The 21,779-nt window shown below is 41.9% G+C and overlaps 1 protein-coding gene across 6 annotated transcripts in view; it reads left to right on the top strand.

The window, feature by feature from the left end:
* The window catches only part of LOC311272255 (triple functional domain protein), a gene marked incomplete at its 3' end in the record, with an annotated part of 79,745 nt that overhangs the window by 31,671 nt on the left and 26,295 nt on the right, over window positions 1-21,779 (top strand). For all 6 annotated transcript variants that reach the window (XM_084378553.1, XM_084378551.1, XM_084378552.1 and 3 more), the window contains exons 3-15: window positions 2,887-2,961; window positions 6,414-6,528; window positions 8,209-8,401; window positions 11,148-11,252; window positions 11,454-11,650; window positions 13,200-13,452; window positions 14,209-14,331; window positions 14,901-15,092; window positions 17,132-17,263; window positions 17,999-18,229; window positions 18,952-19,074; window positions 20,441-20,632; window positions 21,192-21,361. In XM_084378553.1, coding sequence (XP_084234679.1) covers window positions 2,887-2,961; window positions 6,414-6,528; window positions 8,209-8,401; window positions 11,148-11,252; window positions 11,454-11,650; window positions 13,200-13,452; window positions 14,209-14,331; window positions 14,901-15,092; window positions 17,132-17,263; window positions 17,999-18,229; window positions 18,952-19,074; window positions 20,441-20,632; window positions 21,192-21,361 — 2,101 coding nt within the window. The remainder of the gene's footprint in view (window positions 1-2,886; window positions 2,962-6,413; window positions 6,529-8,208; window positions 8,402-11,147; window positions 11,253-11,453; window positions 11,651-13,199; window positions 13,453-14,208; window positions 14,332-14,900; window positions 15,093-17,131; window positions 17,264-17,998; window positions 18,230-18,951; window positions 19,075-20,440; window positions 20,633-21,191; window positions 21,362-21,779) is intronic.

The raw sequence follows: 21,779 nt of genomic DNA, 5'->3' as shown, positions 1-21,779 counted from the left end.
TGTGTGTGTGTGTGTGTGTGTGTGTGTGTGTGTGTGTGTGTGTGTGTGTGTGTATTTTGAAGGTGAGATGTGAGTTTAATCACATAGGGGAATAGTGTGTCTATATATAGTGGTTGTTTGAACAGGTTTTCACTTATTGAATATCTCCTGACAGTCATTCATTCACCTCTGACAGAATATTAGCAGCACAGCGAGGGGATCTTTGGCTCCATCACACCCACGAGATCCAGTCTGACATTTATAGGGTGTCAATTTATAGCACAGATCATTGCTGTGGGTTTTTTTTCATTTTACAAATTAATTCTCATGCTAACCTTCCAGTTCTTCCATTTATTCCAGACAAACCAGTATGTAAAACGCATCAGCCCTTCTTTGATGTGCCAGAGGATTTTTTTTTTCCCAAGAAAGGGTCACGGTTATTAGAGAACCAGTGTTGAGAAAATGTTCAAGCTTTTTTTAAGCAAAGGTTCAGCCACAATTGTGTGATTCATCACTGAATTATAGCAAGTACTAGCAGCCATTTATTTATAGGAAAATGTCAGAGATTAGTAGTCTAAGAGAAGGCAAACAGAGTTGAAGTGGGTATAGTAACTATATTTATATTCATTTTTCTCAGCTGACAGCTTGTTGGCCTTCTATATTAGTGCCATTTAGAAGATCTCCTGACTGCGGTTTGTACAGAAGGTGGAGGGAAATTTTGAAAGCTGAGATGTCTCAATTTTAAATTGGAAACATGCAGTTAGTTGATGATGCCCAGGATTTATAAGGTTTATAAAAATTGTTAAACAGGGTAATTGGGGCAATAACTTTTGAACATGGCTCTGTGGATGGCAGTGTTGGTCTGTTGATAGGTTGGCTAGTGCACCACTTTGGTTCAGACTAACATATCTCAGCAACTACTGGATGGATTGCCATAAAATTCTGCTCAGGCATTGGTGGTCTCAAGAGTACGATCATGACTTTACAACTCTTGCAACCATGGTGTTGACATTTGTGGGTTTGTGTCTGAAACGTCTCAACAGCTATTGGATGGATGGCCATGAAATTGTTACAAATTCACCTTTGACAAAGCGGTCACCGCACAATAGAAAAAACAATATCCAATTCCACTCCTCTCTATGGCAGATGAAGGTGTGGGTAACGGTAAACAACGCATTTTTAAAGTTTATGATGGTGCTTTCTATGAATCACCACACAGTGTATCATAAATCCCTTCATGCCCTCCATCTGCAAATCGCGCCACAACAAGCTATTACGAAACATTTGGTAACTCTGTTGATCCTTTGTCTTTACATCTCATGCCTTCATCTGGTCAAAGTTTCACTAGTTTATGATGTAATACCTTCATAACTAGTGACATTCCCATCAGCCTCCCTCCCATGTTAGCATTGGTGTTGTGAGCATGTTAGCATGCTGACATTAGCATTCAGTTTTTTTCTTCAACTGAACACTTACTGGCAGATGTAAAATACACCAGGTACTCAAATGTAAAAGTGTTGTGCTTTAACTGTAGCTGATGGGAACTGAAGTGGCCAGTGGTATTTAGTGTTACTTTACCCCATTTCACCTCTGTTACAGTAAGAGTTACAACAGCTCTTTGTTTCTCCTCAACTTCCCCTCAGTTTGGCACACTTAACTCTAACCACTACTGTTTCTCCGACCACAGCCTCTATGCTTCCTCTTGGTGTGTGTGTCTTACTAGCTTTTTCCTCATGATGCAAGCAATCTGAAATTGGACTCAATCCCCAGTGTTTAAAAGCTGCGGATCTACAGATTACAAGTGGACAAAATCTGCTCTAGGGCTGTCATCTTTTCCAAAAGTCAAGATTGGACACATTGCAAATGGCACGCAATTAAATGAATGAATTTAAATGGGCATACCCTCACCCCCAACATTATTTTCATTGTTGTAGTAATAATAATTGTACTATTGTACTAACTTAACATTACACCTGTCTGACACGTATCCTTCCGGAAATAAAAACTTTTTTTAACAGCTGTATTACCACGTAATTATAATGTGTGTGTGTGTGTGTGTGTGTGTGTGTGGAACCCGAAATGCTTTTTATCTACTGCCTCTGTGATGCTTTGGTTTCGTGATTGTTAGGTCAGGACAACTTTGCTCACTAGTGTCGTCCATTTCCATAGCAAACAACATAACATAGAGAGTGGTATCGATGATGTATTCTTACAGGCTAACCGCGGAAGTTAGCATCGCCCTGCATCCCTCAACAAAAAGTATGTGGGATTTTTTGATTGGATTCTGGATGATTACAGAAAATAAGCCACTAAGCTTCCTACTACACTATAATATACACACTTTTCTATAAATTGATCAATTCAGCCTATGTAGTCTCATTTAGCCACATGTTAACACCTTGTTTAAAGATATATAAATGCTTTATAATTCACATGTGGGGAATTTACTGACATATTCAATGTCGTAGAATAAGACTTGAAAATCTCTAACCACAGACTTTATTACAGGCATCTAACTGAAAACCCATTTAAAAAAACCCCACTGAATTCACGACGAAGGAACCAGAAGTGCAAAAATGCTTACTTATTTTGGGGTTTAGGACTCATTACTACAGCACTGCCACAAGCTTAGTTTACTGATGCAGGGTAAAAAATAGGTCAAACTGAAAGTGAATTTTTAGGATGTCTGAATATGAACAGGTTGGTACAGTTCGAATATTGACTTTTCCACCATGCTCAAATGAATGACCGAATTTCAAATAAAAAGTGACGGCGCTAATCTTCTCTGTCCTACATAATCTGCCCTCATGAAAAAAAATCACATCTGATCAACTGGGAAAGAACAGGGACGTGCTTTGTTCAGTTTTTACATTCAAACCTCATTGTCTTCCCTTTCTCTTCATGCAGGTTTCAGGAGAAATGAGGAGATGAGAGCAATGGAGGTACTTCCCATCCTCAAAGAAAAAGTTGCCTTTTTGTCAGGTAAGATTAAGTGTGTGTGCGTGTGTGTGCACGTGTGCGTGTGTTTGTGTGTGTGTGTGTGTGTGTGTGCGTGCGTGTGTCTAGTCTGACAGGTCTACCAACCTCAGGTATGTGATCAGGGTAGACAAGGCTAATGAAACATGAAGTAGAGTCCTTAGTTTGCATATACTCACAGCTCCCAGGTATGTACACTCTCTCGCTCTCTCTCTCTCTCTCTCTCTCTCTCTCTCTCTCTCTCTGTCTCTCTCTCTCGCTCACTCACACACACACACACACACACACACACACACAGTCTGGACATAATAACGAGCCGTGCACTCTGCCTGCAAAAACTCACGGGGTCAGGCTGAGGCCCAGACACTTAACCCTCGACCCTACTTCACAGACATACGTGCACACAGACTACACTGAATACACACACTGACACACACAGACATCTATTGTTTAGTCAGTATGAGCAGGACTACAGGATAGACAGCTACAGCTGTGTCTTTACTCCCTCTAAGGAAAGCTCAGCCATGTCTGACACAAACACACACATACTGACGGACACACACACACACACACACACGCCACACACACACACTTGAGTCTTGCCAGGGAAAACTCACAGGAGGCCGAGTTGGACATAAGGACTGCCAAGAACATCCAGCAGGATTATTTGTACAAGACACAAAAACATTATTCAGCTTGTGCATGTGTGTGTGTCTGTGTGTGAGAGAGTGTGTGTATTATCATTACATGCATCAATGTGCTTGCAGATGCCAGTGGAAAAACACTATGATACAGTAGATTTCAAGAGGAATATTCAAGTGAAATGTAGGGTTATAGTATGAGTGTGTGTGTGTGTGTGTGTGCTGTGTGCACACTCCTCTTTGGTCTACTTGTTGCCGTGCATGCAGCGAAGGTCACAGGCAGAAACACAATGATGAGGACGATGACTCAGACAAACACATTGAAATTGAGAGAGGGAGAGACAGGGCACCGTTGCCATGGAGATGACTTACTCTCAGCTACCGCATCCCATAGTAGTCGCTCGCGGAGTAATTGGCTTTGAAATGAAGGAGGGAGGGATGTAGAGGAGGGACCGCTTGTGAAAAGGAGGGTAAATGAGCTAAGCCTATTATCCCGAATCTGGCCCCTTAATAAATCGGCCATGTTCGTGCTCACTCATGTTTGCCTGTTCGCCACGTGAGCGTTTGATTTTCTCCTCTGAGCGGCCGGGTCGAGCCTACAGGCGCACAGCAACCCGCCTGAACTCACTAATTTGTGGGCTGAGCGCAGCCAGCCTGTGTTTACAAGTTCCCACGTGACTGGAGCAGCGCTCAGCTTCTGAAAGTGGTCAGGAACTAGAGGCAAAATATTGTTGTTATTATTGTACCAGATATTCATAATTCAGTCTAATGACTATGTATTGTAAACAGCAAGTGCTTCCCAACTACCAATTAAAATGACAAGAATAAATTCAAAAACTTGGATTCAGGCTCAAGGCTCTTGAAGGCTGTAATACTGTAAACACACAAAATGTCAGCTATGCAAAAAATGCACACTGTGTCGGGATACTGCATACAATACAGACGTGTTTGGAATAACCAAATCATTTTATAATTTGATTTATATGTATTTCTAGCTATGCTAGTGTCATAGCTCTAGGAACAGTAATATCTGGTTGCTCATTCAGTCCAGACTGAATAATTCAACAACTACCAGACATTATGTTGAGACTGTACTGTACCCAGAGGATGAATCCTACTGACTTAACTGATCTTCTGGACTTTCTTCCAACACCACCAACATGTCAAAGTTTTCACATATCCTGGGAAATATATCAACATCATCTTGATGTATTAGCACAACATTTTAAACACACATGCATGTTCCCCAGATGATGTATCCTGCTGACTTTGGAGACGCTCTGACTTTACTTCTAGTGCCAAAATGAGCTTGATGTATATGGTTTTGAGTAGGGCTGCGCAATTGATTAGAATATTACCGGAATCACAAAATGGGCAAGTGTAATATCCAAATTGCAAGAAGCAGCATTTTTTAAATAACGGTTTAATGTTACAACATTATAATGAAGCACTGTAGTGCTGCAGAGATACTCTGGTCTAAAAATCTTGTTCTTCAGATGTAAGAAAAAAATGTACATTTGGTACAGACCCCAACAAATGTCACATCATCATGGACGGAATACTTTTTTCAGTGAAAATGGAGATTGTGATGCAATAGTAATCACTCCCACTAATCCTTATCATAATCATAACACAATCGTAATACCTGTCAAAATAATCAAAATATCTTATCTCATGCAGCCTTATTCCTGAGTGAACTATCTCAACAACTATTTGACTGATTGCCATTAACGTTAGTACAGACGTATGTGTCCTCCTCAAGATAAATTGTAATGACTTGGTGATCCCCTCACTTCTCATCTAGCAACACAATGTGGTCAAAATTTTAATTTGATCTTTTTTGGTTTGGGTTTGATTTATCACAAAATACCTGCCAATATAAAGACATTATCATCAGCCTCAGCCTTGCCTTGTGTTTTGTGCTAATTAGGAAATGTTAGCATGCTCAAAACTAATGAAATGAAACATAGATAATGAAATGAGCATCTTACCTGCTTTAAGATAAGATAAGAAAAGATGTACCTTTATTGATCCCGTTGGGGAAATTCAATTTGACTTCTCACTATGAGCTTGCTTTCATGTGAGCATTAGTATTTAGCTCCAAGCACGGCCATCCCTCAGTACAGCCTCATAGCAGAGCTAGGATTGCTGTTGACCCTTTCGTCTAATAAATGCATTGTGTTCATTAACATTAACACATTGCGTTTATCATCATAGATCACAAATAGAAATGAGCCTGTCGTTTGTATTAACAAGAACATATACAAGGATAATACATACAGTTAAGCTCGTGGCGTATGTTGTTGTACTTTAAAAGAAGTAGCATTTTCTTCACCGTGAATATGAATGTAAAAATTCCTCTCTCGTGATGCCTTTTCTACAAATTTCTGGTAATGGTTTCTCAGTGTGTGCCCTGTATTATAAGAATGCTCCATTAGTTTTGAGTTTCTAGTTTCTAGCAGAGCAAATAGTGATTCAAATCAATTGTAAATCAGTTGCCAAGGGCGTTCAATTTAGCAGGCTCAGCATCTTGTATATTTGTTGAACCCGTGACTCATTTATGGAATGAGCTTACTTGTTACTGCCATGCCTGTTAAACTCCAGTCAGATTTTTGCTGATTTAGTGAAACAAATATACACTCAGGTGATTTGGAATAGCTTTCACTGTTTAAATCAATTTTGTTAGCAATGATGTAATGCACTAAACTGACATTTCGATCCAACAATTCATAATGGTCTTTTAGATATATCCCTGTATTTTCTGTCAATGTTCTTACTTTAATCTGACTCTGTGTTTGTTTGTGTGTGTCCCCTCAGGTGGCAGAGACAGACGCGGTGGTCCGGTGTTAACGTTTCCATCACGCAGCAACCACGATAGAATACGAACGGACGACCTGAGGAGACTGATTGCCTACCTCGCTGGCATCCCCAGGTTACACATTCATTACATTTGCTCCATGGTGTGTGCGTGATTGCAGTATCTGCGTGTGTCTCATATATCTAAAGAGAAGCAATGCCTTGAAACGAATCAAACACCCGGAGCAAGTGGAGAAGACTCTGCGAAGGAAACACGTGAGAGAGCTGAGATGAGCATGTGAGGGAGGAATGGAGAGAGAAATAATTCAAGACCAGTTAGCTTGCCGCAGCTTCTCGGCTGCCAAAAATCCGTTCTAGAGACACTGTGAGATGCTGAGACAGAGAGGGGAAAGCCTGAGCTGAGAGAGGGATGTACAACACAAAACAAATGATGGCAGGAAGGAGGGATCAACAGAGAGAAAGCAGCGGAGAGACAGGGAGAGAGGGGTGGGGAGGCGGTGTGGGGGGGATTAAAACTGACAGAGACGGAGAGCGCATGTGTGAGGAGGTGTGTGTGAGCGAGAGAGCGAGCGAGCGTGTGTGTGTGTGTGTGTGAAAGCAAAACAAAGTGTCGCAGTAGCTGAGGCAGTGCAGCAGCAGCAGCAGCAGTAGTTACTGTGGACGAGTAGCTCCTCGCCTCGCAGGTAAAACATCTCTCCAGTTCTCTGTTTACCTCTCCGTCTCTTTAATCTGCCGCTCGTCTCCACCCTCCACCCGCCTTAATCCATCCATCCTCTCTGTGTCTGCTTTACTGCTGTGTACTATCTCTGCACGGTTGAAAATGCGAGTAAATTCACTGTCAGGGATCCTTTTTTACTTCAGTGGTGTCTTTAAGACATTTGTGACCACGCTGTCTCATTTCATGTTTTGCACATCTTCGTACTCTCTCTCAACTGTTTGGTTTTTGGTGACCAAAGGTGTTCTATTTTAGGAAAGGCAACATCTGCACACTGCTGCACACTGGCTATCTACTGACAGGCTGTTCCAGAGGGAGAGGGAGAGGTTTGGATGAGGATGGAGGTATAGAGAAGCAAGAATAGAAGGATATTGCAAAAATATTTGGATGGAGGGACAATTTTAAAATGCATAAAATTACCAGTAGGGGAAGAAGCAGTCCGGGGTTGTTAAATAAAATAAGTAACTGTGATATGATACATGAAGCCAAATGAGCTGCGCGTCTCGCATCTTGAAGTCAGATATGTATTTTTGGAAAGATCTTGCATAATTAGAGCAGATTTTAGTTTCAGGTGTGTGTATGTGTGCACATGACGATATGCAATAATGATTTCGTCCAGAACTCAGCGCCCCAGGGAGACGAGGCTGCTGATGCACAAATGTGCTGATTTGTGTTTTTATATATATGCACACATTTATGACTCATTCGTCGCAGGTTTCTGTGTGGGTGTGGGAGTATGTGTGTGTGGGCGGGTGTGTGTGTGTGTGGGCGGATGTATGTGTGCGTGGGATGTATGTTTGCTGCGTAGGCTTCTCACGGTATAGAAAATGCGTCATCTCACTGTTTGTTTTGATTCTTTACCTCCCCTTTTTTCCTCTTTTTTCCTTTTTCAATCTCCATCTCCCCTCTTCTCTTCTCGTCTTTCTCTCCATCCCTCTCTCATCCTTTCCCACGCCTGTCATCTGTCTCCTCTCTCTCTGGATTATACTCTCTCGCCGCCCCTCCCTCCCTCACATCCTCCTCCCCTCCCCTCTCTTCTCTTTAATTCCTCCCACTCCCGCCGACCTCCATCCATCCCAGCGAGGAGGTGTGTAAACATGGCTTCACGGTCATCGTTGATATGCGCGGCTCCAAATGGGACAGCATCAAGCCTCTGCTGAAGATCCTGCAGGAGTCGTTTCCATCCTGCATCCACGTCGCCCTCATCATCAAACCAGACAACTTCTGGCAGAAGCAGAGGACCAACTTCGGCAGCTCTAAGTTCGAATTTGAGGTAGGATGGATCTACAATAACACATTATTTTATCTCCATCTCAACTCTCTGGCTGCTTATCTTACAATCTGAAACATGCATTTTAACCTGCAAAATTAATTGAAAACTTAAACAATAATATTGATTTAAAATGCCAGAATGTTATGTTTAGAAGTGTCATATATTGCCATGTATGACAGCAGTAGATGTAAACTTATAGATAACTAAACAATGTCATTACAGCTAAAACCAGGGGGGAATTATGGGAACTGCAAAGTGAGCTGCCACTTGGAAAAGCAACAACGTCACTTTAATTATGTAATTAAAGTGCTGCTCAGTTAAGGATAGACTTGGCTATGTTATATTTTTAGCATGCTGTAATGAATTTTGTAAACACTCAGATAAAGAGAGATTTAGTACCTTAATCTTATATTTGCCATTTTGAAGTAATGAGTTATAAAAGTAGAAAAAGTCAACCATTTCTCTTTAATTCCCCATCAGCTGAGTTGCGATAATGGCCAGCTGAGCCGCTCATTGTCGACACATTTCGTTATTTTCCTCTCCCCGCTGCTTTGGGTGCGCACTTCGCCAGCAGTTTACCAGAGGAAAACATTTCCACACATTCAACACAAAACAGCACGCAGCGGATCACGAGGAGCAGTGTTTGTGATGCTGTCAGTCATGCGTTAGAAGCCTTTTTCACAGCTAATTTAATGATATATTCACAAGAACAGGCTTATTTTGATGCTGGGACCGTTTCGTAGTTATAAACTGGCACCACAGTGTACACCAGTGGGATAAATACTGAAAACACCACTGCACGGGTTAATCAGTGTGGGCTTTCTGTGTTTCAAGTTGTTAAAAAATGCCTTCGTCTGATTTGAAGCCTGTTCAGTAAACTCCCTCTAATGAGGACTAGCTAATGATTTCCCACCCTCCTGTTTGATCCGTCATTAAAGAACCTTCCTTGCTATGATAATGATCATCTTTGTACAGTATGTGCTTCGATTTCTGTGCAGTGTGTTTCTGATATGTGAGCATCTGACTATCTGTGTGTGTGTGTGGATGCACTGGTGTGGAAATGGCTCTGATTGCCCCCATGCCCATGCACACACAGGTCCACTGTGGTCTGATGACACCGTATTGACTGTTTGAGAGGAAGAACAGGCAGATGCCACAGGGCAGGTTGTGTTTATTGAAGGACGCTCTGCCAGGCCATACGAGCATTGATCGGACTCATTGCATGTTGATTTGTATGTGTGCCTGCCTTCATGTATATCCACCTGACCTTATGAGCTTTCTAGAGAAGGATTTCATCGAGCAAATTAAGGCTGCAACTAGTGATTATTTTCCCCCAATTATTTGATTAATCAATTGGGTGTCTATAAAATTCAGAAAATGGTGAAAAATGTTGATCAGTGGTTCCCAAAGCCGAAGATGGCAACCTCTCATGTCTTGTTTTTCAGTCGGAAGTAAAGATACCAGAAAGCATCCATATTTAAGAAGCTGGAATCGGAGAATTTAGAATTTGTTTTTTTCCCTTAAAGAAATGACTCAAACTGATCAGTTGCTTACCAAAATGGCTGGCAATTAATTTAATAGTTGACAAGTTATCAAAAACAACTTTGCACGAGTGAAAAACTTGCAAAGTTTTCCAAGCCTGAGTATCCGGTCTCCTACGTCCAGTATTCACACCACCAATTGGCTCCCAGCATGCGCATTATTGAGTGTAACTGTGGGAAGTGTGTGTGTGTTTTCTCCTGGCTTGGTAAAATGAAAGCTAGAAGAGGAGGTAGGACATGTCACTCCTCTCTCATCCTTTTGTGTTGAACTGAAACGGAAAGAATGGAAGCAGCGAGCCGGGGTGCAGAGAGCTGCCTGCAACCTCGACTTTGCCCGTTGATAAATGGTGTGGTTTGGTAGGGGAGAAAAACGGTACCCAACAGCCCTGACCGATTCTCCCTCTCACTATTCAACAGAGTACAAATCAATTAACTCAAACAACAATGGCGAACATGGTGGTATCAGTATTTTCCCCTGGTGAGTGTCACTGTGCTTTTTTACCCAAGGACAACAACAGTGTTTTTCTGCATTGTTTGGCCTACACAAAGCTATCTCGCTACCGTTCTGTCTCCATCCATCTCTGGCCATGTGTGTGGGGGTGTTGTGCGGAGGTGGCTTTGCAGAAACACAGAGGCACTGAAACCAAACAGGGAGACATTTCCTTGCTGCTTCTCTGAAATCGATATTGTAATATGCGATTGTTGTGTGGAAAGGATTTTAATTTCACTTAGCTCCAAAGTGAAGGACGACCTGAGGGGATCAAAGAGAAATTGTGCCAAGGTGCTTCAAGTGTTTGCTTCTGAGCTTTTCCGTCTGTGATAGATTTGTAGATGCTTTAAAAGGTGTTTTTTGGTGACTGCTTTTAAAAGAAATGAAGCAGCAGCGTGCTCAATTGGCAGGATAAAGAGGATAAAACGGGCTTGAGTCATGTCATTGATGTTTTAAGTAATTAATTACATGGCTTTCTGCTGAAAATTACATCTCTGCAACTCTGGCGTCATCAAAACATCCCGTGTTGATATATTTCGCGAACGAGGGTTGTTCATGTCTTTGCGAAGTAACAAAAATTTTCAACCGCACAAGAAGGCAGAAAGAGAAATGCAGTGGGAGGAGAAGAGGAGAGATTAGAGGTGTAATACTCTCAATTGACTGAATTTAACCTAAAACCCATTCAATCCCTGTTTCTCTCTCGACTACTCTATAGACCACCATGGTGTCGCTAGAGGGCCTGACGAAGGTCGTCGACCCCTCCCAACTGACGGCGGACTTTGATGGCAGCCTTGACTACAACCATGAAGAGTGGATAGAGGTAAGAGTGGCCCGCCCATCCTGTCACTGAGGAAATCTTAACATTCCAGTTGTACCACATGAAATAAGCAGGAACGTGGATGAATTGTATTAAAAATAAGACGGTGGCTTTGGCTGTTTGCAGCTGTAAACATAGTCATATTCTGTCATTTTCATAAACTTACAGCCCCTTACTCTGATGTTTTTCTCTGTTTTTATCCAGGTGCGTGTGGCCTTTGAGGAGTTCTCTGGGCACGCCACCCAGATGTTGTCCCGATTAGAGGAGATGCAAGAAACGGTGTCGAGAAAAGACTTTCCCCAGGATCTAGAAGGAGCCAGGCGGATGATAGAAGAACACGCCACGCTGAAGAAGAAAGTCATAAAAGCCCCGATAGAGGAGCTGGACACTGAGGGACAGAGGTAAGCACGTAGAAATGCATCAGTTGTGACTTTTCTGTCATGTAGGACTAAACAGTAGGGCAGAGGCTGGAAGGCTCACATCCCCTTCCAAATGTTTTCACATCCGCTCGGTCGTATCAAAAAATAGCCTTTGTCAATCACGTGGGCAACTGTTTGGGGGTTTGTGTAAAAACTGAGAGATATGAAAGTAAAAAGATGCAAACGTCAATAGCATCAGGAAGAAAAACTTGTTTGCTCCTACATGCCACAGGTTGCCACATGGGCAGTGTTGTTGTCTGTATGTAAAGCTTAAAGGTGTTATATGTAAGAAAAGTCACATCATTCATACTCAAATAGGGGGCAGCATATCACCAGAGTAAGCAATAATTACTCATGTCGTTAGGTCTTTAGCTCAGTTAGCTATGCAGGAAGCGGTCCGGACTGGGAGCTCGGAGTGGTTTTATGAGACAAGAAAGGTCGGAGCTAGCTAGTTAGCATGCCAACTCAAGTAGGTATCTCCGCCACACAGTACGCCTTTTGAGATAAACTCAAAGCTCTAATTTCTTCACATTCTGTTGAATTCTGTTGCACCTTTAACGGAGCCAGTATACAGCATCAAGACATCTTCCTCCCTACACTACTCCGATATTAGATGAGGGGGTGGTTGTGTCCACGCATTTCTGTCAGATTTCTTCATGCCCTGATTAGCCAGCTGTGTGGAGGTGAGAAATGAGTCAGTGTTGGAACTTCTCTCTCAGCTCTCTTTTTTCTCTCATTGATGACAACCGAGTACAACAGTATGAATGTCATCCAGGAGAGACAGCCTTAAAAATACGCACCATTATCCCCATATTTAAGTGATGTAGCATCTACCCCATATCTATGGGAGTCATAGAGTGTGTTTTCTCAACTATAAGCACTTTCTATTTCTGACGAAATAGTATTAATTTAGTATACTGCGGCCCTTATGGTAGAGACACTTTGTGAGGGATGTATCTGAATGTACTGGTGCACTAGGAGCCGTGGCTGATGGGTTACGTAACAGCTAGTTAGATCCTTGGATTTGGCTCGTCCGTTTTGGGTCACAAGCTCTCTCAAATTACAGCTAAACAGTACATATGTATTTAGTCTTGATCCATATCTTATCAGCACCGCCTAGTTTGACAGTTTGATCTGATTTTGGTGAACCTGGTGAGTCATTCTGGACGAAGTAATGATTATGTAAATTTGGATACAGCAACTGGTCCGTCAACTCGCCTTGCCGTATCAATCATCATACACCGCTAATCTGCTGCTCTCCATAGAAATTATATAAGTCAACATTATGCTTAATACACTTAATGGTTCACAATAATTGCAAATGTACATTTTCCCAATGTCCTCCCTGTTAGAATAAAAGTAGAATAAAAAATAAATGTAACGTTCTTACATCTGCTGATGTGATATCTATCCATGCTAATCCCTTCAACCACTTCTCTTTCAACACAAATGCAAAGCTTTGCTCACTAAAGCAATTACAGCAAATCACAAGCATGAGTAATGCATCAACGCACATTAAATCCATCTCCAGGTTGCTCCAGCGAATCCAGAGCAGCGAGTCCTTCTCCAACCGTAACGGCGGCGGTGGGGGCAGCGGTGGCAGCAGCAGCAGCAGCAGTGGTGGGATGTGTAACACCGACACACAGGGCCTGGTGCCACGGATCACCCAGCTGCTGGATAAGCTTCACTCCACCCGACAGCACCTCCACCAGGCCTGGCATGTCCGCAAGCTCCAGCTTGACCAGTGCTTCCAGCTCCGGCTGTTCGAACAGGACGCAGAGAAGGTCGGTGGAACGCGGGAGGGGGGGTCATTCAGCATGAGCAGCGATGTAGTGGTAATCTATAAGATCAGCTGGTAATCACTGTGGGGTTGACAACTGCCAATACAAAACAAAAACTTAATTACACCCACAGAGAAGCATTGATTCCTGCTGTGATTGCAGAGCTCATGAATTCATGCCCTTTTTATTTTGGCCCTAAAACAGCAGCTTAAACTTTATTCCACAAATAAAACGGCAGGTATAATCCAAATGGCTTTACCCCTCCACCACATCCCAGGATAACAGGCAGAGAGATGGAGGATAGCAGCTACTCTGACAGCTCAGGTGATGACAGCTGCGGCACAAAACAGAAGGAGACAGGCAGAGAAAATTCAGAGATCCATGTTTGAGTGAGTAGAATAAAATAGCAGGTTGCAGCAACAGGGAGAGAGCTGCAGTCTTGGATACACTGCAGTAGTAGGAGCTTGTTGCTAGGACACCACAGGCCACGAGTTGTTCTCTTGGAGAGCCTGAGAGGATACTCTTAATCGAGGCGGTCCGTTTCTCTGTATTCTGGCCTGGAAAAGATGACAAGTATCTGCAAACTGCAGCAGCACACAAACACACTCAGGCTAAGTGCCAGCTGTTTGTTTTCACCTGCTTTGTCATTGATCTGTGGAAGTTGATGATGAACCCGTACCTTTTGTGTATATGTTTTCATGTGCCTTACATGTTTATTTTTCTATCTATGTGTCTGTTCTGTAATTCCCCATGCCTCAGATGTTTGACTGGATCATGCACAACAAGGGTTTGTTCCTGGCAGGCTACACAGAGATTGGCAACAACCACCCCCACGCCATAGAGCTGCAAACCCAGCACAACCACTTCGCTATGAACTGCATGGTAAGACACGCACGCATACACACACACACACACACACACACACGCACCCACTGCTCCGCAGCAGGAGGTAATGCTTTTCCGCCCACTTGGAGTATCGAGTCCGTGCCCCGCACTGTATAATCATATAGTTATTGCACTTAGCGTCAACCTCTAGTACTGTGTTTGAGTGTTTGTTTGGAGAAGCTTGTGCTTGTGTGCACTTGCAAATTTTCTGCATGTTAGCAGCAGCACAACCAGGTATTGAGTAATCCTATTATTTATCCACAGTCAGCCTTATGTAAGCATTATGAAACTGTGGAGAGAAGGAATAAATCTAGCCGCTAGAGTTTCTGTCAACGGATGAGAAGTGATGCCACCAGTTCAATAGCCATCGACTCGGACTCTGCTCCTCTTTTACTTGCAGCACTTCATTTACTCTTTCCTCAAGCCTATCTCCTCGTCTGTCTAGTTATTCTTTTTCTATATCTCTTCTTTTTCATTTAAGTCTCACCCAATGTCAGGTGCTTAACCTACCCACAGCCTCCTCTGTTCAACTGTCTCTTTCCCTCTCTCCCCGTCCTGCCGTGCAGAACGTGTACGTGAACATCAACCGTATCATGTCAGTGGGAAACCGGCTACTGGAGTCGGGTCACTACGCCTCCCAGCAGATCAAGCAGATCTCAGGCCAGCTGGAGAAGGAGTGGAAGGCCTTCGCTGCCGCACTGGATGAACGCAGCACTCTGTTGGAGATGTCGGCGAGCTTCCACCAAAAATGTGATCAGGTGAGTCAGAAACAAGATTTAGGGCTGCATTTTAAGATTATTTTAAGATTTATGTGGTGATTTTTTGTATTTCATCGATTAATCATTTAATTCTATTAAAAGCCAGTACATAGTGATGTCAATAACAAGTTCTCAGAGTCCAGGGTGATATTTTCAGGATGCTTGATTTGTGTGCATAGCTGTTCTGAACTGAAAGATATTCAGTTTGAAATCATATAAAATAAAGAAGTGCAGGAAGTGTTCACATTTGAGAGGTTGGAACCAGCTAATGTTTGCTATTTCCCTTTAAAAATTACTGAACTTTTTAAATTAATTTGAGGATTGTTTCAGCTCATGTTTTGTCTTCAGCGCCTCAAAGTTTGCAAGAACATAGAAAAAAATCATTTCCATCCTTGTGAAACAAAAACTTTATTTAAGTCATGATACGAGACCTGAAGGTTCTGTATGTTGAATTGAGGGGGATCTATCTGCTGAAATGGAATTTAATATTCACCGCCATGTTTTACAGTAGCCCAGAATGGACAAACCAAGCACTGACTCTTCAGAGGTCCCTTTGTGTTTTTCTCGTTGACTTGGCCACCACTGTAAGGGAGCGTGAGGCAGGGGGTTATTAAGTTGGGTGCCACATCTAGATGTGACAAAATCCTACAAACTGGATATTAGTTTTCAATATTATATCAAAGTGGTCAGATCCAGTTAACAATTTCATGTACAGGGCTGCAGAAACAAATTGTCCCCGGTTTCTAAGAGTTAGATAAAAAGACTCTCATGTTTGAGTGGAACACCCCTCTCTTAAATACAAATCCCAGGTCTGTAACAGTTTGTCAGACTTAATGTAGGTGCTAACTACAAACAAAACTCATTATAACAATGTCATATGTTGACAACTTGTATGTTGAAGTAAACATGTATGTAACGCTGTGATCCTCACTGAAGTCACACAGTGCAGAAACAAGTGATGGGGGGGCAGAGACCCTATTACAAGTGATTACTATCAACATGATTTTCAAGCTGTTATTTTAAAGTAAAAAGTTACATGATGTTGCTTTAAGCTAGAGACAGTTAGCTTAGCATAAAGAAAAGCTAGCCTTACTCCAAAGATGATAAAACCTGCCTTCCAGCACGTGTTAAGCTCCTTAATTAACAGGTTTTTTATCATGTCTGATTCTCTTATTGATGTACCTTTGGAAGCAGCTCAGGTGTTGACCTTCACCATCTTAATGGATGCACACAGGCACATATGCACACACTTTCTGGGTTGTGAAATACCCATTTGGATTCATTAAATCTATAAAGCCCAACATAGGCATGCATTAACATATATTTACATACACAATGCAGCTTGTAAGTAGAGTATTTGTTATCTCCTGTTATTTCTGTCGTCGCTCATTAGTCGGGACACTATGGAATGATTCATTGCCTGAAAAAGCACACATGCAGAATCCCGGCTGGGGAACATGGGTGGTACGACTTTTCCGACCTGGAATATTGCCGTCATCAGACCAGCCTTTCATGTTTGTGTGCTGAAATAGAAACAGCTTTTTTTTCCAGAGGTTTCGCCCCAACCTTTTCTCCTCCACACATACTGAGAAACTCATTGTAAATCTTTGTACTTTTTCATGTATCTTATTCCAGTTATCAGCAGTAATGAAACCACCAACTTTCTGATATTTCTTTGAGGCCAGCCTCGCTGATTGGTTTGTTTTTCCTCCCCTCCCACGTGGGGGTACAGAAAGTTCCGGGAAGTCACCACAGGCCAATGAACAGCACACTCAGCCATGAATAATTCTTCTGATAAAGTCTTCAGAGAGCTCATAACCATATGAAAGGACATTTCTGCATGTTTAAGCTCAGTGATGGTAAAGAAAAATGCTCCTCAGGCGATTTCTTGCGCACTCTGGTATGTCTGACTAACATGTGACTCCTGGGAAGAGTAAAAAAGATGTATACACCACTGTCTCATGTCGTGTCTCATGTGAAATGCTTTATATCTGAGTGACAGTTTGTGTAAATGTGAGTGTGCTTGTCTTCCCCTGCAGTACATGAGTAACGTGGACTCTTGGTGCAAGGCATGCGGCGAGGTGGATTTGCCCTCCGAGCTGCAAGACCTTGAGGACGCCATCCACCACCACCAAGGCCTGTATGAACACATCACGGCTGCCTACTCTGAGGTAACTTCACACTTTATGTGCATTTATCATGTGTAAGACCATTAAATTATAGCGTTATCATAGAGTAGAAAATTAAAAAATGATATCACTATGTCATGTTCATGGTTTAATTTGCAGCAATACGCCGTTTATTAAAACCTCAACGCACTTTTAAGAGTCACAATTAGGTTTAAGGTGTTATTGAAACATAATTCACGTACAATAACTGGTAGCTTTTCTCTAGTAGTGGAAAATAGGCTTTTAAAATGGGATTTACACTCTTAATGCCGTAAAATGCACCTCTCATTTTGTTTTTGGGCAGAATTGTTTTTTTAGGATAAAGTCAAAATTAAAGCTTTTTCTAACCAACTTCTCCACAGAAAAACTCTTTATTTCAAATTCAGTTTCAAAGGAAAGACTACTGTTACACCGACCATATTAAAGGAATTGAATTTCTCCAGTGCCAAAAATGACTTTTCATTCTCACCAATTCCTCCTTTGTGTGGCTTTTTTATTTATTATTTCTCTGTTTGAGTTCCTAATTATAGAAAGCGTGTGCTTTCCCAGGCAAATGTCCACACAGTTTACTGGCTGTTCTTATTTGGATGATGTTTTATTTCTAAGTTCAGTCAAATACAAAGCATATTAATGCCAGTATACTTTCCATTCTGCCAGTACTTTTCACTCCTGTGCATTTGTGCAGTAGTTGGGATTAAAATAAACACCACAACAACTTATTTTCTAACTGTTCCTCAGGTGAGCCAAGATGGCAAAGCCCTGTTGGACAAGCTGCAGCGACCTTTGACCCCGGGCAGTGCTGATTCACTGACAGCATCAGCAAACTACTCCAAGGCAGTGCACCACGTCCTGGACATCATCCACGAGGTGCTGCATCACCAGAGACAGCTGGAAAACATTTGGCAACACCGCAAAGTGCGGCTGCACCAACGCCTGCAGCTTTGCGTCTTTCAACAGGATGTCCAACAGGTACACACACATACACTTACTGTATACTGTATATGTTTTTTTTCTTTATATGCATGTGCGCATTGGTTTGAGTACGTGGTAATTCCAGGATCAAACTTAATTCCCAGTTTTTTCAGTATAACATGAGAGGGTTAGACAGTAATTTGAAAATAGCAGGGTAGCCTACTGGTTAGAGGGATTCCACTCCTAATAGACGGTTTGATCCCAGCAGCAGCCATGTTTCCTATCAAAATGTCCTTGAGCAAGTTGGTGAAACCTTGCGTCTTCACTCATCATGCATTTTAGTGGGAAGGAACATTGGATAAAAGCCTGCAGTCTAAATGCTTTCTGCAGAATAAAGGCTTGAAAACAAGTACAGTGAGCATGCAAGTGGTCCAAAATGATAATACAGTTGCACACTGTCCAAAAATCACAGGCATTCCTGAGTGTGTTGACATGGCAACTGTTGCTATGGCAACTGAATTGGGTCATATGTCCATGCAGATGCTGTTCATCCGTTAACACTTTAAAGGACAGAGTTCAGGAAGAGGAGTGTGAAAATTAAAGGCTTGGTGCAATTTCTCTTACAAAACTGATCATCTTTTCTGTCATTCCTCTTCACTTGCACACTCCTTTGATTATTATCAACACTGTGGATCATCCATCACCTTAGAGCGCCCCCCTGTGGCTGCTTCTTTCCTAGTGTTTGTCTGACTTTGTGGACATGTGGTCTCTGTGCACAGGTGCTGGACTGGATAGAAAACCATGGTGAGGCCTTCCTCAGTAAACACACAGGTGTGGGAAAGTCCCTCCACCGAGCCCGAGCTCTGCAGAAACGCCACGAGGACTTTGAGGAAGTGGCACAGGTAGCTTGGTTTTGTTTCAATACTCTCACTCTCTACTAAGTTTAAGCCAAATATCACTGTGTTGACAGGGTTGTTTTCTCATGTTAAACTCGTCACCAGTCCCATCCACCACTAATACGTTCACCAGCTACAAGAAAGCAACTGTAAAATCGTCATGATATTGTGTTTTCCTGTGTTACTTTATTTACTAATTTAATTGTAGAGTTACGGTTTAGGTAGTTGAATTTCAAATTGAAACTATGAAACTTTTGAAAGAAGAAATAATGAATTATTTTTCCTATAAAAGAAAAGGTTAATTTATTAGCAATAAAACACTAACCAAAATAATTAGCTACAGTTAGCTAATGTCTGCTAAATTACATACAGTATATATTGCTGACTTTAAGACATTTGTGAGCCAGGTCACTGACTTTTTGACTCTTTTCATTTATGCTACTGTTTTACTGTATGTTTTAGCACATGTGCCAGTTTCTGTTCAAGAAACACTCACTACATATTCTCACTATGAGACTGTGTGCAGCTGTTTCCCCTAAATGTACCTTAAATACCTGCCAGCTCATATCATGACTTTTTAGTTTTGAGTTTCACATAATGGTCTAAATGAGGTATTAATATTTATCCCTAACACATTTTAGGGGATAGTGTAGCCTGGACTGTTATGATACTAATTACATATACTTTTTTGCTTAGTACTTTCTATGCATGTCATTCAGAGGAACATATTATACTTTTTCTTTGCTACATTTATTTGATAACTATAGTCACTAGTTACTTTACAGATTATATTTTACATGCAAACCAAACTACTTACTCATCAATACATCAGGAATAAATAATTCAATAATATAATATGTAATATTAGTGTTAAATTTTCTGAATGATTAATTTTACTTCTGATACTTAAAATACATTTAAAATGATAAAATAACTTGCCCACTTTTACATCAGTGACCTTTTCAATGCTGGATTTTTGCTTGGAATGGATTTCTTCTGTACTGCAGTATTGTTTTGTCAAATACTAGCCCAAAATGTCAGCTCTGATCAGCTTTAAACAGAACAAATAAATATCAGCCATCTGATACTCCACATTAATGTACCCATTTGTTTCCGTAGCATCTTTCTCTTCCTCTTTATAGCACCTTCACCCACTCTCAGTCTCTATTTCCTCTCACTAGTTATCTCATCGCAGCTCTAATATCACTGACTGTTATCAGTGCACACGTCTCCTGCATATCCTGTTTGTCATTTTCTCTCTGCTTCTGCTCTTTCTCTCTCTGCTCGTGTTCAAAATATGTTTTGCTTTCATTATATCGTCCCCCTGGGTTAATCCGTCCCTCTCTCCCCCTATCCTCTGGCCTCGGTGTAGAATACATACACTAATGCAGACAAGCTGCTGGAGGCGGCCGAGCAGCTGGCCCAGACGGGAGAGTGCGACCCAGAGGAGATTTACCAGGCCGCCCACCAGCTCGAAGACAGGATCCAAGACTTTGTTCGCCGTGTGGAGCAGCGCAAAGTCCTGCTGGACATGTCTGTCGCCTTCCACACGCACGTCAAAGAGGTAGGCAGGATGACGTAATGCTGAAGTGGATGGTGGGCTGCGTGTTTGTGTGGATGAGAGCTTTCAGTGCTCTCTGAACAAGAGAGAAGTAATTAACAGATAAAATGGAATATGTATTTTTTGGTTTTATCCAGTTAGTCACGCTGAGGTGGACGTTTTCTTTCTTTTCTTTTTTTTCTATCTCCAGTCCTTGCCTTATAAACAAACATAGTTTTGGGATAAATGTATTATTAGGATGAGGTTAAGATGAGGGTCAATAATCAAGGTTGGCCTTGACATAAAATTCAAGCAAGGTCCTCTGTTAGTGTCATTAACCAGCTTTCTTAATTGCAAAAACAATGGCAATCATGTGTCAGTAGCTTTTCCGGGTGTGGTCACAGAGCATGTGATGAGTGTGTATTAAGTGAACAGAGTGAGAGTTTTGAGAAGTGTAGACCAGTGTGAGCCTCCAAGTCCATCAAACAATGTGTAGATTTATATGACAATTACCAGAAAAGTTCTGAACGCTCTTTGCTTTAAAACAATATACATACAGATGCTAATAAATGTCTTCCTGTAGCTGTGGACATGGCTGGAGGAGCTCCAGAAGGAGCTGCTGGATGATGTTTATGCTGAGTCAGTGGAGGCCGTCCAGGATCTGATCAAACGCTTCGGCCAGCAGCAGCAGACCACGCTGCAGGTCACCGTCAACGTCATCAAGGAGGGAGAGGATCTCATCCAGCAGCTCAGGTACAGATCAACACAGCGGACTGAAAATGAAACCAGACAAGCTGAAATGTTTAGATGTTCTGTAAAAATCAAATGAAGAGTGTAAAGAGAGAGAAATCTCTTCAGCAAATAGTCAGTGTCACAACTTTAACTCTAACTCTTTAATGAAGGTCCTACGCTGATTCTTTAGCTATATGGTGCTGTATTTTACATGCAAGTCAACTATGGATGCGTTCTTCTTCTCTGTTCAGCAACCATGTTGTCTTTTCTAAAACTCCAACTGGAACTACATCAAAACCTGCAACCTACATTAGTGGACATGGAGAGTGAAACAAAACTAAAAATTACATTCTTGACACCAGCCTAAATTTAACCTCTCTTTCTTAATGTGAATCAAAAGGCAGTCCAAAACAAAGCTAGTGTCAGCTGAATCAGGCAG

This window comes from Pagrus pagrus (genome assembly GCF_965226575.1).
Source record: "Pagrus pagrus genome assembly, chromosome: 17".
Lineage (NCBI taxonomy): Eukaryota > Metazoa > Chordata > Actinopteri > Spariformes > Sparidae > Pagrus > Pagrus pagrus.
Note: the sequence above shows the minus strand (reverse complement) of the source record. Positions and strands in the feature narration are given on the sequence as shown.